We start from the raw sequence: 16,023 nt of genomic DNA, 5'->3' as shown, positions 1-16,023 counted from the left end.
AATTTCTAGTTTCCTAGAAATTCCTCTCAGTAGAATGCCTAAGCCTAGCAAAGCAGATCGGTTACCATTTCCAGGTTGATTAAGAACTACTTAGAATAGTATGGACCCAGGTAAACAGAATATGACTGAACTGGCATTTTATTTTTCCCCAGTGAAGGGCTAGAATAAAAGCCAGGGTCCTAGGCATAACTTGCTGGTCCACCATTCAGGAACATGTTCCAGAATATTAAGAAAGAATATTAAGAAAGAGGCCCTTTTCATGGGCCTCTGAGAAGCAAATCACACAGCCTATAAGAAAGACATCAGAAACCAGACTTTAGATTAATTTAAGACATTCTTCATTTATAGTGCAGGAACCCCAGTTAACCACCTGACTTAATTCTTCCTTGATAAGATTTTAGAAGTGAAAATACTAGATTTCTTTTTTAAAGGTTTTATTTATTTATTTACTCATATTGTTGTTCAAGTATAGTTGTCTCCATTCCGCCTCCCCCAACTCCCCTCACCCAGCCATCCCAACCTCCCACCCCTGATCCTAACCCCCTCTTGGCTTTGTCCATCTGACCTTTATACATATTCTTTGAAGACTCTTCCCCCTTTTCCACCCATTATCCCCTCCCACCTCCCTTTTGGTTATTGTCAGTTTGTTCTTAATTTCAATGTCTTTGGTTATATTTTGCTTTCTTGTTTGTTTTGTTGATTAGGTTACATTTATAGGTGAAATCATATGGTATCTGTCTCTCATGGCCTGGCTTATTTCACTTAACATAATGCTCTCCAGCTCCATCCATAATGTCTCAAAGGGTAAAAGCTCCTTTTTTCTTTCTGCTGAATAGTAATCCATTGTCTAATTGTATGAGAGTTTTTTGATCCACTCATTTACTGATGGGCACTCAGGTTGTTCAGGTTACTTAGATGTTGTAAATTGTGCTGCTATTAACATTGGGATGCATAGGTCCTTTGGAATTGGTGTTTCAGGATTCTTAGGGTATAATCCCAGCAGTGAAATTGCCGGGTCAAAAGGCAGCTCTATTTTTAGTTTTTTGAGGAAATTCTGTACTGTTTTCCACAGTGGCTACACCTGTCTGCATTCCCACCAACAGTGTACTTGGGTTCCCTTTTCTCCACAACCATGACAGCACTTGTTTGTTGATTTATTTATGATGGTCATTCTGACTGGTGTGAAGTGATATCTCATTGTGGTTTTAATTTGCATCTCTCTGATGGCTTGTAATAATGAGAATCCTCTCATATGTCTCTGGGCCCTCTGTATGTCCTAAAGGTCATGAATGCAACCAAGTTCAGGCAGAGGGAGGCATTTTAAAAATCTGTTTATAAGAAATTAATCAACAAATAATATTGATGCTACATCAATAGTTGTAACTCAAATTTTATTTCTCTTCTCTTTTATCATTGCTGTTACCTTTAATCCTCATCATTTTGTTCCTGAAATATCGCTGGAACCTTTTAACTAGTCTCCCTGCTATATTGTGGCTCATTTCATCCAGGCTCTCTAAATGTATCTCAGAGATTGACCCCTAAGTGTAAATCTAACCATGTCTCTCTCTCATTTAGCTTCCTCCTACCACCACATCCCCACACTGATTAAATAGTGCATGGAAATTCAGCCTCACTTTGTGTGGCATGCTAAGACTTTTAAACCTGGCTGAATCAGACCCTAGTTCTGTTCATTTGAATTTTTTCCCCAATATGCAGTCTAAACACTGAATATTTTATTGACTCCAGATATGTATCTTTCTTTGGAGCTTTCTTACCCTTAACTCTTTGTCCACTTGTTATTCCCTCTGAATGGAATTATCTTACCATTTAATTCTTATTGGGGAACTTCTACTTTCCCTAAAATTTAACTCAGAATATTGGTCCCTTTGTGAAAAATTCTATGATTTCCCCCAACAGAGTGCTTGCCTCAATTCTGTCCTCTCTTGCATCCCAAAAGAATATCTATCAAATAACATTATTTATTATAATATTTATCATTTATTATAACAATTGATATTGATGTGTTTTTTCATCATTAACATTATACCTTTCCTGAGGTAAGAAGCTATAGATTATTCATGTGTGATTCCCAGTACTTATAATAATTTATGGCACATAGGAGGTATTCAAAATATCTATTAGAAGAATAAATTACCCCTCTTATGATTAAATAATACCACATTATATGATTTAAGGTTCACTATAAATTATCTGTTTCTCCACAAAATATATACTTTTTGACTTTTTAATTTTAAAATTTATATTAGGTTTTTAAATTTTTGTTTAATTATTTGAGCCCATAATTAAAAATATTGTCCTGAACTTTGAAAGGAGTAATACTTGAAGCTTTATGAGATGTACAAAATGTGTGTAATTTAATTTATTGGACAGAACCTTTTCTGAAATTAAATTTTAATGAGGAAGGGAGAAAAGAACAATATTAGACAATGTGACAAGAGGTAGAGAGAAGGGAAGTATAGAAAGGATGCTGTGCATTTACTCAAGAGCATTTATTATGCCATAATTATGTGTCAGTCCATGTGTTAGCCACTGGGAATACAGATAAATAAGAAATTCAAAAAGAACTCAGGAAACATAAAGGGGAGACTAGAAACATTTAAGAGTACATTTCATTTATATCACAATTGTATGTAGATCCAGGCCTTATCATCATCAAACATCAAATTTACCTTTTGCCTCAAGTTTTCTAAATTTGTTTAATTATACCCTTTAGATGTAATTGGTTATATGATGGCTATTTTGAATTTCGGAGAGGGATTTTATTTATAGATATCCCCCAGTCTTGGACAGAGAGCAACCCATTTGTTTTAGTTAATTATCTGAAACTAGAATTTAATTAATCAGATATTATAAATAATGTAATGAGCACCTACAAAACTACCACTCAAAAACAGTAATTGACTCTAACCATTGCTCTTCCTCATTTCTATTCCCTCACTTGTGCCCCCTGATGAAAGCCATATCCTAAAAATCAAGCTTTCTTGTTTATGTAACTTTTTATTATGTCTATGTGTTCCTTGACATATATATTTAAATTATTTTAGTTATTCATATTTAATTAAAAAGACCATCATCTGATGTAATATTTTAGAACTGTTCATTTAATATTATTTTGGTAAAATTTATTCATATTGTTGTAGGCCTCTATGGTTTACATAATTTTTTTGTGATATGAGATGGTTTTGCATCTAATCATGATGGGCATTTGGTTTGGTTCAAGTTTATGTACTCAATAGCAATTTTGATCGATTACCAGTAAGTGGTATAGGGGTTCTTTATGGTCTTGATTTGTATTTCTCTGTTGTTTAATAATGGTGACCATCTCTTTATGTACTTACTAGTAAAGTGTATTTTGTCTTCTGTGAAATGTCTCACACACTCCCCTGATTCTATTGAAATCTCTGTGCTTTTTTATTAGTTTCTTAGAGTTCTTTATATATTTTAATATTTATTTGTGATGATTTTGTGTAATGCAAGCATGCTCTTCCAGTTTGTAATTTATATTATTTTCATTATAAAGATGTCTTTTAATGAGCAAGTTTTAAATATTGATAAAGTTACACTGACCATCTTTTTTTACAGTTCCTGTTTTTTTTCTTATTTAAGAAAAACATTTCTTATTCTGAGGACTGACTGATATTAATATATACTTTCTACTAATGATTTCATTTTTTTTTTACATTTAAGGTCATAATCAATCTGGAGTTCATTTGTGAATATATGTTGTGCTAATTTCATCTTTTCTCATAAGAGTTGCCATTTTTCTATCTCTATTTACTGAAAAGTTCCTTATATCCCTGCTGTTTGACATGCTATGTTTGTCATATACCAAAGTTCAATATTTCTAGATGTGTTAGTAAGTTTCTCAATTGTTTTCTGTCTCTGTGCCAAAGTAACTGTCTTAATTAAATCTTTTTTTAATTTAATTTTTATTGTTATTCAATTACAGTTGTGTGCCTTTTCTCCCCATCCCTCCACCCCACCCCATTCAAACCCCCCTCCCTCCCCCACCTCCACTCTCCCCCTTGATTTTGTCCATGTGTCCTTTATAGTAGTTCCTGTAATCCACTCTCCTCACTGTCCCCTCCCCACTCCCCCCTGCCCATTGTTAGATTGTTCTTAAGAACTCTTAAAGTCAGGTACAGCAGGTTCCTCTTTCCTGCTATTTCTCAAAAATATTCCCAATGTCTTTAGCTTTTTATACATTTTTTTATAATCATATTACCAAATATTGTGAAAAAGTGAATTTGAATTTTGATTAAACTCTAGTAGATCTATTTGGGAGAGAATATCTTCATAATATCTTCTTTATATCTATGAACATGGTATATTTCTCAATTTTTCTGGGTTTTGATACAATTTTATTCTTTTTGAGTCTTACTACAAATCTTCTATTAATTTTATAGACATGATATATTTAAATGTCATCTATTTCAGCATCTCTTATTTATGTTTATCGTTGAATCCAATATTTTCCTCTACATTTCTGTATTTACATGTTTTTACGACACAAATATAATAATACATTGCTCGATAACTAATTATTTGTCTTCCAAATGAGTTAAAAGCAAGTTTCTTTTCTTTTGAAACAATCTTTTCTTTATAATTATTTTATTGTTCAAGTACAGTTATGTGCCTTTTACCCCCACATCTCCCCCCTACCACAGCCATCCCCACCTTCCTCCCCTGATTCCACTCCCCCCCTTGGTTTTATCCATGTGTCCTTTATAGTTGTTCCTGAAAACCCTTTCCCCCTGTCCCCTCATTATCCCCTCCCACCTCCCTTCTGGCTACTGTCAAATTGTTCTTAATTTCAGTGTCTCTGTTTATATTTTGCTTGCTTGTTTGTTTTGTTGATTAGGTTCCACTTAAGGGTGAAAACACATGGTATTCATCTTTCACCGCCTGACTTATTTCACTTAGCATAATGCTCTGCAGTTCCCTCCATGCTGCTGTGGAGGGTAGGAGCTCCTTTCTCCTTTCTGCTGCATAGTATTCCACTGTGGCACAATCTTTTTTAAATTGAGGTATTTTAGAAAATTGAATTTAAAAAACCTTTTAATATCATTTTGGTTAGGTGAAAACAAAAGGTTTTACATGGCTATTTTCCCTCTACAAATGAATTTTTCTGCTTTGTTTTGGGAATGAAGAGGAAGCTGTAACAATTAAGTGATGTTTAGTGCTTTATATATTTTTTAAACCCATAAATATTGCATACATGGAGAAGAAAAAATGTGACAGCTTGCAATATATTTCACAAAAAGTGGAACTTTACATAGTTATTATTCTCATTAAACAATATAGATTTATAGATTAGGTCATTATCAATTATACAAGTACTATATTTTTTCTAATGAACTTTTATTTATGTAGAAACATTATTTTCATTCGTAGACCCACTGAAATGTACTAAATATTTTGGGTTAACTTAAAATTAAGCATCATGAATATAATCAATACTAAATTACCTTAGTCAGTATGAAATAATTTGCAATTATCTCAGGATTTGTTGAAATAAGATTAGGCTTCCTGGGGTTTGGATCACATTGTCCACTGAAAAATAAACTCTATTACAGAAATTTATCAGCCACTGCCAACTCCCTAGATTTCTTTTATTGCATATTCAGCTGAAACAGAACAAGAAAATCTAATGGATTGGCTTATATCATAACTAGACACAAAGTGGGCTTCTTCACTAACATTTTTGGTTTTTGCTGAGTGTCACAGGCAAATCTAAATATAATGATTCAACAAATACACCTACAAACAGATTACATTTGAAAGTAAAAGGTATTTATTTTTTTCAATCAATATGCAGGATGCAATTGAAAAGGGAGGTAACTTGAAAATATATGGATTCCTATGAGCAATTTGAAGTCTTGGTTTTAAAACTGACTTGTGGCAATGCACACATAAAGTCTTTTAACTGAATATAAATTTAGCCTCCTTTCAGTTTTTAGCAAGTTTTAGTCCCTTCTTTTCTGGAGAGATAGAGCTAATATTATATCAGTCCAACTGAATTTTAACTAAGATAGAACACAAAACTTAATATTTGGGATGTTAGAAAAAAATTTCCATGACCACAAATGAACTGTCAGTTCATAAAACTTTATCATTTAAACTAAGACAAAAATGTTCTCACTTCCAAATATTATATTCACAAATGATGAAATAATTCCCCATATATAAAGATAATTAGAAGATATAATCCCAGAAAAATGTATAACATTTTGTTTTTAATTTAACAGTAAAGAAGAATCATCAGTAACTACATATGAGAATAACTTTGAGAATTCAAAGATTACAGGTAATCTTACTTAAATTTTAAACAAAATCTGTGGCTTTTGTTAAACTCTACAATTATAACAATATTACATAGATACAATTATATTAACTTTTCAGATACCTATATCCCAGCAATTGTTTGTTCTCATGAGGAGATGGAGGACTTGGAAATCGGTAATCAAAATGTAAAAGATGTAAACAAGGAACATGATGAACTTAATGAAAAAGAATTAAAGCTGATGGTAAGTGTTCTGTTTGCCACAGTATTAGAGAAGGTGAATCCTTTTATGCCTCAAAGATGCCACAATGCTGGCCTTTCAATAGCTTCAACTAATGTAATTTGCAAATGTGAAAGTACAGCTATTCTGTTCTAGCTTGATCAACAAGCCATTTGATTTCAGTATGTTGCTTCTGTTTTCTGCAGTGATAAATTAACATTCATTCTTTATCTTTTTACCAGCAGCTCTGAATAATAGTTTGTACGAGTTACAGAAGAGGTAGCACTATTCTAATGTACATTCCTAATCTTTGTGACAAGTGTACACTTAGTGTAAACTTATCTGTAACAGTAGAGGGCTGGGTTAGATGATTGCTAAGGGTCTGTCCAGCACTACAAACATTGCATTTGGCAACATTGTGTTTTACTTTCATCTTTGTGAGAATCTTAAAGTTCTGTATCACTGGAAAGTATTAAATTACAAAATGAGAAAATATCCTGTGCTATATTTTGAAAACAGGAACCAACCACAGTACTATACAATTTAATATTAAATTTGTTATAAATTTCACACTTGGTAAACATTCAATCTATTTGGAATTTGGAAGGAGTGGTTTATATATTTTTTATTACAAAGGAAAAAATAATAAGTGAATCACATAATTTATCCTTTTCTGTGCATTTGGTTAGAGTGCTTGTCATTAGAATACATATATTCATAATTATCTAAGATTAAAATGACACTTGCCTCTTCAAATGTCAGACCTGAAACAGAAAAGAAATATAGCTCATCTTTTTTAACACACCTTCTCCCTTTTCTATAGTGATAGAGGAGCTGCATCACTAAAGTAGGCAATATACTTTGTTCTAACTTTAAGAAACTGCAAAGTTGTCACCATTATGAGAATTCTTACCAGCAGAAAGTTAACATAACCATTTTTTCAAACCACACAATATAATAAAAGAGAACTGAAAATTACATACATCACCAATATACCTCATTAAAATGCAGACTCAAATGTAAGTTTGTTTAGAAGTTACTGAGAGTGTATGTCCAATAAATTAAGAGGGAGCTTAATTTAGAAGCTAATTTGCTCCATGCTGACATTAATGTATAAAACAATGAAGCTCTATAATAAATGGAAATACAACCAAATTTGTAGAACCCACAGGCATAGGCTTACAAGACAGCTGTGCAGTTGACAAGTAACATGAGCCTTATGTGAGAAGAAGGGGAAAACGCAAGATTTGCATATACTTATTGAGATCATGCAAATGTCAGTTATGAGGAGAAAAAAATACACAGGCATCTCACTGTTAAATCCTGACAGTTGGCATCACTGAAGAGCTCAAATACATTTGAGTACCCGTTGGCAGAGGGTCATTAAAACAGAATTTGCAGAGACATTAACTCCCTCACTTTTCTTTGAGTGACGTTTTGCTATTAATAGTTTGCAGAGGCTTTGCAGAAAACATATTAATAAAAGAAGCTGTAATAAGGGCATCTACAGCAAGTGTGAATGCAGAAAGCTACTCTTTAATTGATTAGCCTGGTGCAATCAATGTTTATATTCTAAGTGGTGAGAAAGTGCAATGACAAGCAAGACGAGTTGAATAATATAATGTGTTATTTGTAAGCTGGGAAGGAAAATGATTAATTTTGGTCTCTTTTCTTATTACTCTCATTCCCAAGTCATAGCCTGTAAGTATCCCCCCAAAACATCTAGCTTCCACAATTTGTACTAAGTCCACAACTGAAATGAGTCAAGGAAATCTACCAAATAATTAGTAGTCAAGTTAATGAAACCTATCTAATTCATTTTGTATATTTAAAATCATTTGGTCATTATTTCTTGGTTTTTTTTTTTTTTATTTCTTAAGGTAAATCAACACTTAATCAGAAACCCTGATTCTAAAGATGAAAAGAATACATTTTCAACATATACAGTCAATTTTCCAAATAAAGCTGAGGGGTTAAGGAAGAAGCATATTTATGATGAAGTATACACTGACTTGTTTAAAAAGACTTTGTCATCAAATTCATCACCAGAAAGCAACTTAAAGAGAGATTTTTACCACGATGGAAATTATTGTAGTCATCAACCTTCAGAGGACATTACTTCAGATATGAGAAAAATTAAACCACCATTGAAAAATATTGGCAGTGACGAATTAGTGAAATCACATGTAAGTATCAAAGAAGTATTGGGTGATAATGCTAATCCAGATCAAAGAGGAGGCAGAGTGCAAATATCTTGTCCCTCCTCAGATCAACTAATGGCAGACAACCTTAATAAGAAACATGAAGGAGAAGCTATGAAAATTAAAATAAAAGATTGGGAATGTTTAAGAAGAGACTTACATTCAGATTTTCATTTGGAAGAATCCATAGAAAAAGCATCTTCCAAGAAAGGTTATGGGACTTGTATAAATGAGAAGGAGAAGCATTTAGGTGTTAATGAAAAACAAAGCAAAAACCTTCAATCAATATTACACAACCAAGAGAAGAAGATGAGCCACTCTGAAATGAATGTAAAAGGGATTGGAGGTAGTAGCAAAGAACTAACTGTTCTACTGGGTAAAGATACTACAACTCCTGACCAGGCAATCAGAACAGATTTGTTTCAATTACCAGCAGGAAATCTAAGTTGGGAAGAAGCTGTGTTAACAACCCCAGAGTGTGATCCCTTGCCTAGTAAAGGCACTACTTTAGGAGAGATGCCTGGTCAAGTTTGTTCAAGAAATACAAGTGTTTTGAGGAATTATCATCTTTTCCAAGTTGAAGAAGAAACTTCATATTGGGATAATCCTGAAGATCAGAATAAGCATAAACAACTATGGGATGTTTTGGAAGGTGAGGAAAAAGCAAGAGAGAGTAAGACAAATACAACAGAGCAGATCAAAGAACAAGCAGATTGTAAAGACATGTGGGAAAAAAGAGATAATACAAAGAGTTTGAATGCTACTCCTACAGAATTGTTTACCTGCCAAGAAACAGTGAGCTGTGTACTGTCTTCTCTAGCTGATCATGATATTAATGAGAAAGTGGGAGCAGATACATCTTGTATAATTAAGACAACATCAGAAAGTGCTCTAGAAAGCATGCCCGCTACAGAAAAAACAATAATTGCTAAGCTACCTCAAGAGATGGCACGAAATTACAGGCCCATTGAGGTAAAGGAAACAATGTTTGATCCACAGGAAGGGAAAAAAGATAATTCACATTATACCTTTTGTCAAGGAGATAAAGGAGGTGTAATCTATGACAATGATTTTGAAAACAAAACATATTTAGATATTTATAATGTACATGTAGATAAAGTGGAGAGTGAAGAAATGCTACCTATGCACAATTCTCCAAAGAAATGTGTCATTGGAAATATAACATCTGTAGAAGAATCCTTACAGGTCACTAGTGGCAATCAAAGAGCAGATTCAAAACTGAATTTTCATTTGGGAATGTTACCAACAGACCAAAAAATATTTCCAAAAAATAGAGATCATGGACAGGTCCAAGAATTATCAAAGGAAGTGGATGTAGCTGCCATTATTAATCCTGCTTTAAACTCAGGCCCTAACAGATTGTTTGAGAATGGCTCTCACATTTCCAATAACCACGCTAAAACTTCGGTTTCATCTTATGAACAGGCAGCTACTATAGAAAGTACAGTTACTACCATGACTCTCCAATCTATTCCTTCTAAATCAGAATGTAATTATAATTCATCAGGTACAATCCAAGGTATTGAAAAACACCTGCATCCTTGGGATATACCTGAAGAAGTTTCCAAAAGTTCAGATATAATGACAGTTAGTAGAAATGAAAAATCTATAGGTCAGATTTTCCAACAAAGAGAATGTAATGTGAAAAAATATTTAAGGCCAATGGTCACTGAAGATATTGAAAACATAGAAGAGGCAAGGCATAAAAATGAAGGATTGTTAAATTCTGGACAATCTCTGTGTTTTTCAAGTGACAAGGAATCAAAGAGCTCTGCTTCTGCTAACTTCCATGCCCAAGAATGTCAAGCTCAAAGTAGTGGATCTCTGCTTTTGAAATACATCAATTCAAACATATCTTATTTTCTTTTGTTTCTGATATTTCTTGTAACCATCTACCAGTATGACTTAATGATCAGCTTGGCATTCTACCTTTTTTTATTGTATTGCCTATCTTGGGAAGGGGGGAGACAAAAAAAGTCTGTCAGGAAAAAGTAACCCCAGGACTACCATTATTTGTCTTCAAAGAAAAGCTATTTAGGCCCAAATACTTGGATTGGTGAAAAAGACTATTCATTGTTCAAAGAACCAGTGCAGATTTTTCTCTTAAATGATGATTTAAAAAGGAATGCATATGAAATTTGCTCATTCAATAAGTAATTATTCTATATAGGACCATTATGTTTGGATCATTAAATATCTATATGAATATGAGATCTCAAGCACATCAAGTTGAAATTAGGTACAACTGTTGCTCCTTAGCAGGCTATGAAGTTGCAATGCTTCACGTCTCTTCACTAAAGTGCCATTTCTTGCATTCATTTCTTTTACAGTAGAGCTTCATTTTTCCCTGCATATTTTTTTCTCTATGGTTTTTAAAAATAGCTAAAACATTCAATACTGACCATGAAATTTGCATTTACTACTGTATGATTTATCAGCACTTTTTGATAGATTAAATCTTTAACTTCAACTTAATTATTTTAAGAACAACATACATGTATATTAAAATATGTAAACTTAAATTGAAGAAACATGTTACTTGCTTGAGTTGAATAATACTTTATATACACACATAACTTTCACTCCTTTATGCCTACAAAGTCAGGGCATTCATAAGTTAAATATGACAAAGACTGAAACAATTGGTAAATGATCTTTCAAATCTACAAAAGTTTGTTGATGGTCTGTCTTTAAGCAATATTTCTCTGTTATAAAGGGAGGCTGTGTAACACAGTTGAACAATTTCAATGTCAACCATTATTCAGAGTTGAAAATTTTAAAGATCTACAAACATTGATTTATCTTTAAATAATAATAATTTAAAAATACTTCCAAATGAACTATTCTACTTGGTAGTATTTTTGTACTCACAGAAATTTTTCATCTTTTCTCACTATAAGACAACAAATTATTCCTCAAGGTGTATTTAGATAACAACTAATCATTAGTGATATTTATTATATAACTATCAAGTTGCTAGATGATAACTCAAATTTTAAATTAGGCAGATAAGTAGATATGAAAATCTACTGAAGGAGAAATGAATATCAAATGTAGCACTGATTTTGCCTGTTGTTATTATCCATAGCTAAGTCTGTGAAATAATGGAACTAGTCATTTTAATCACATGAGGATAATGCAAAGATTCTTATACAATTGATTTTACTGAATGACTACTATAATTTCAAGTCCCACAGAAATTAAATGCTTGACTTTAACCATTTAGTTAAACAAATAGAAACATCTTAAAGTAGAACTTAGGGAAAATACTTGATTGAGAAAGCATATGTTTATTAAGTATAAGTGGAATACTGTAGGCCATACCTAGAATGTTATCTCTAAAATTGCTGTTCTGCTAACTTTGTTGACAGATATAAATTACAGTGATGTTAAGGTTAGGATTTTTTCAGTTCTTAATAGCTTGGGTTTTTCTTTCTACCTTTAAGATTTTCACTTAAAATACTGTATCTTATTAATGCAAAGAATACTACATTACTTCAAGAACAGGTGGGTGGACTGTAATTATTCCCTTATTCACAAAAGAATGTAACTTCTTTTATCTTTTTTATTTGACTTTTGGTAACATTAACCTACTAAACATTCTCATGCATGTTTGTAATGTAGACAACCCAAGGATTTAAATACTCACTGTGTATCTCTCTCCCTGCAATGAAAACAATGTGATTTAATTGACTTTCTAAACATTACTAATGAAGCATTTGAAATAGTCATAAACTTATAAAACTATTGCTGGGTGGAGAAGTAAATTTTTGAAACATGACTTAGTCACATCACCACATAGAACAAGAAAAGTAGATCTCAGGAAGACCTGGCAAAGCCTAGTTAATAAAAATTTGATTGTGAATCATCATGGCAAGAATAATCTCTGCAAGCATAACTGCCTTCACTGTGACTTCCAAGCATTAGTTAAGAGCCAAAAAAGGGTATGTCAGGAGAATAAGCTAAAATGCATTGCACATGTTTCTTATAGTGGGTAAAAGATGTGATATACTAACAATCATTTTTTATCTTGTTGGGCTTCTGACTATTAGAGACAGAATTACAAAAACTAATTTGCAAGTCTAGCAAGTATAGGTAGTAAAATCATCTTAAAAATTCACATTTGTATAAGCCAAATATGTTTTTCACTGTAAGAAGAAAAGAATCACTGAAATGACATTCATCCCTCAACATTTAATAACATTGGATTAATGCAGTTCTGTTTCCCTGATGAACTGCAATATTTTAATAGTAAATTACTTCATAATATATATGTGTGTATATATATATGTATATATACATATATATTCTGTTACGATTTTGTGAGAGGAACAGGAGTATGTTTTGTTTTTCAATTTAAATCAGTCTGCTGGTTAAATATGCACACCCAATTGGGGAAATGTATACACCAATTTTGGGGAAAAAAATAAATACTTAATTTTTTCCAAATAGCATTTATGTTATGTTCTTAATAATTTATTTTAGTAATGAATATTATTTTATATCACCAGGCTTGTTGTCTTCTTTATTAGGCTCATATTTTGCATATAAATAAATCAAAACTGAAAACAAAGCAAAACAAAAACTAGCAGGAGAACTAATACAGATGCAGATAGGAGGGCTGTGTCATCTCTAGGACAATTTCATCTATGTATTTCTCTTATCAAGATCTTTGACTTTCCTTTTAATTTTCATTGAGTGAATACAGAAATTGAACTACTCAATCAGGCTAATTTTTGATTATTAGTCCTGTCTTAGCTAGTTCTTAAGGAATTGAAGAATAGAATCCACTTTAATTTTGAAGCAAGATACAAAAGAAATATGACAGGCCATGCTCTTCCAGCATCACTAGAGTTACATACGTATACGAAGAGAACAGCTAAAAAAGCTCCTTTCATTGATTCAATTACATTATTTCTTTTCTGTTCTCATAAATAATTTATAATTATTTATAGCAGCATTAATTTTCATTTTTAATAAGAAATTCTGTCCTTAATCAAATATGTTTCCATAACTTTACCAAAACCTCTTTAAAACAGCAAATTTAATTTTCACTAGATTTTCAGCCTAGCTTTGAATGATCATGTTTTATGAGAAATGTCATTATTGTAGTGTGTTCAAACCTTATTAAATAACTATTCAAAAAGTTGAGAATTTTTATTTTGTGTCATTTCTATCTTTGTTAAATACATATATAACCTTCATTTTTCAAGTATAAAACTATATACTATGTGGAAATTCCCTAACTCTTTTCCTAATATACCCAAATTTTTTTTAATATTTTATTTATTTGTTTTTAGAGAGAGGAGAAGGGAGAGAGAAACAGAGAGAGAAACATTAATGTATGTTTGCCACTCATGTGCCTCTCCTGGGGACCTGGTCTACAACCCAGGCATGTGCCCTGACTGGGATTTAAGACAATGACCCTTTGGTTCATAGGCCGACACTCAATCCACTGAGCCACACCGGCCAGGGCTAATATATCCAATTTTTAAATATTCATGATATATTAAAGAAGGGCATGGTCAAATCAATAATGGATTACAGAGGAATTATTTTTATTTGCCTTAGATGATTCCAAGATCTGATTTTTCAATGTATTTCAATGCCTAATTAAGTTACTGATTTTGGTTGGAATTAGTGAATCTGCTTTGCACTTCACATCATCCTGCCTGCACCACACAGCCTTGTTTCTACTTTTCTCTGCGTCAAGTACTCTGTCAGTCAAACCAATCACTTTGTCCCTAGGACATGCTCATCTGGTTTATCTGTGACCGGTCATGTCATCCTCCTAGAGGTCACTTTCATTTGTCTATACACCTTTCTCCCCATTCAACTCTGCACATTTTCTGTGTACAGCTCAAGTCTGCACCATTTTGAGGTCTCCAACTATTTCAGATGGTAGATCACTCTGTTTTCACATCTCTAAGGACACATTTTATTTTCTTTTTTGCATGCACTGGGCATTTGACTAATTATCATAACTGGACTACCTGCTTGTTCAGGAAAGGGACAAAGTTTTATTGTTCTTTCATGTACTTCACAAGGCCTAGTTTATTTTGTAAGAATCCTCAGTCAATACTTGTGGCTAGAATTGAATTGCAGTGCTGTCTCCTTCCTATCCTATTCCTGATGCATGAACAGGATACTCTGAGGTCTGATTGTAAAATGAGTAGGCTTAATCAAAACAAAGCTAGGATGTTTTAGTAAAATACCAATGACAAGATACAGTAAAAGAGAATGTGGAGATGAAACATAATAGTATGGTGGATTTGTGTTGTAGAAAGAGACAATACTTTCTCTCCATTCCTTTTAATAATTAAATTGATTTCTATATTTATTAGTTCTTCCTACCACAGAACATTTTCTGTTCATTTGATTTCATAGGAAATATACACATATTACACACTGAAAGAATAATAACTCATATCTTTGATCACTGGTTCATGTGATAATTAATAGAACAAAACATGTTTTCAGATAAAGTAGCTCAGCACCTTAAAAATCAACAAACATCACAAGGTACAAAGTGTAAGAAACTCAATCTTCCCAACTGCTGCCATGCCCTTTGAAAACAGCTGACCTCTCAATTTCACACCTGCTCTGCAGGTCAACTTTTAAGGTAAGCAAATAGAACTTGCAAAGATAGTATTTTTTTAAGAAAATGTGTGCTTTATTAACATAAGATTATATATATACAAAAACATGTACATAACTCATACAGACATAAATATATATGTACAAACACAGTATTCCAACATCTGACAACAGTAATGACAGTAGTCTATTAACACAATGTGTAGTGATGTATTTAACATATAAGAGGTTTATCTCTTCCTTGAAGAAACTCATATTATCCTATTTAGATATAAAATTAAAGTGACAATGCAAAAACATGGATATTTTTAAGTCACAGCCTAAAGGAAATCCGTATTTGGACTGGAAAGGTAGTAGCATGTCATATAACAGCTTATGACCACCAGTAATTATTCCCTGAAGACTTAAATCAAAGCCAGATACATGTCTACTATATTGTAGAATTCATCGGTATTTTGTATCAGTTGACTTATGTCTGAGTGGAAAGATTTAGAATTTTCTAAAAACATACTTTATTAAACATAATATTAAACAGCAGAAGGATAATGCTTAAAAACCATTATAAGCAGTTAGAAATTCTCTTTGTAAGCACTTAAGTAACCCATAATCCACTTTTAATAATTTTATGTAGGAAACTTTCAAAGTAGAGTTTATAAAATATTTTTAACATAAGGCATTTA

At 32.4% G+C, this 16,023-nt stretch overlaps 1 protein-coding gene across 1 annotated transcript in view; it reads left to right on the top strand.

Annotated features, from left to right (window-relative positions):
- Window positions 1–13,864, top strand: part of PPP1R3A (protein phosphatase 1 regulatory subunit 3A) — a 71,576-nt gene extending 57,712 nt beyond the window's left edge. Inside the window, exons 2-4 of the mRNA XM_024555436.3 lie at window positions 6,270–6,328; window positions 6,424–6,548; window positions 8,405–13,864. Of these exons, the coding sequence (XP_024411204.2) occupies window positions 6,270–6,328; window positions 6,424–6,548; window positions 8,405–10,741 (2,521 nt within the window). The 3' untranslated portion in view covers window positions 10,742–13,864. The remainder of the gene's footprint in view (window positions 1–6,269; window positions 6,329–6,423; window positions 6,549–8,404) is intronic.
- The last annotated feature ends 2,159 nt before the right edge of the window (window positions 13,865–16,023 follow it).

Source organism: Desmodus rotundus, chromosome 6, assembly GCF_022682495.2.
Source record: "Desmodus rotundus isolate HL8 chromosome 6, HLdesRot8A.1, whole genome shotgun sequence".
NCBI lineage: Eukaryota > Metazoa > Chordata > Mammalia > Chiroptera > Phyllostomidae > Desmodus > Desmodus rotundus.
This window is presented reverse-complemented; position numbering and strand designations above follow the sequence as displayed.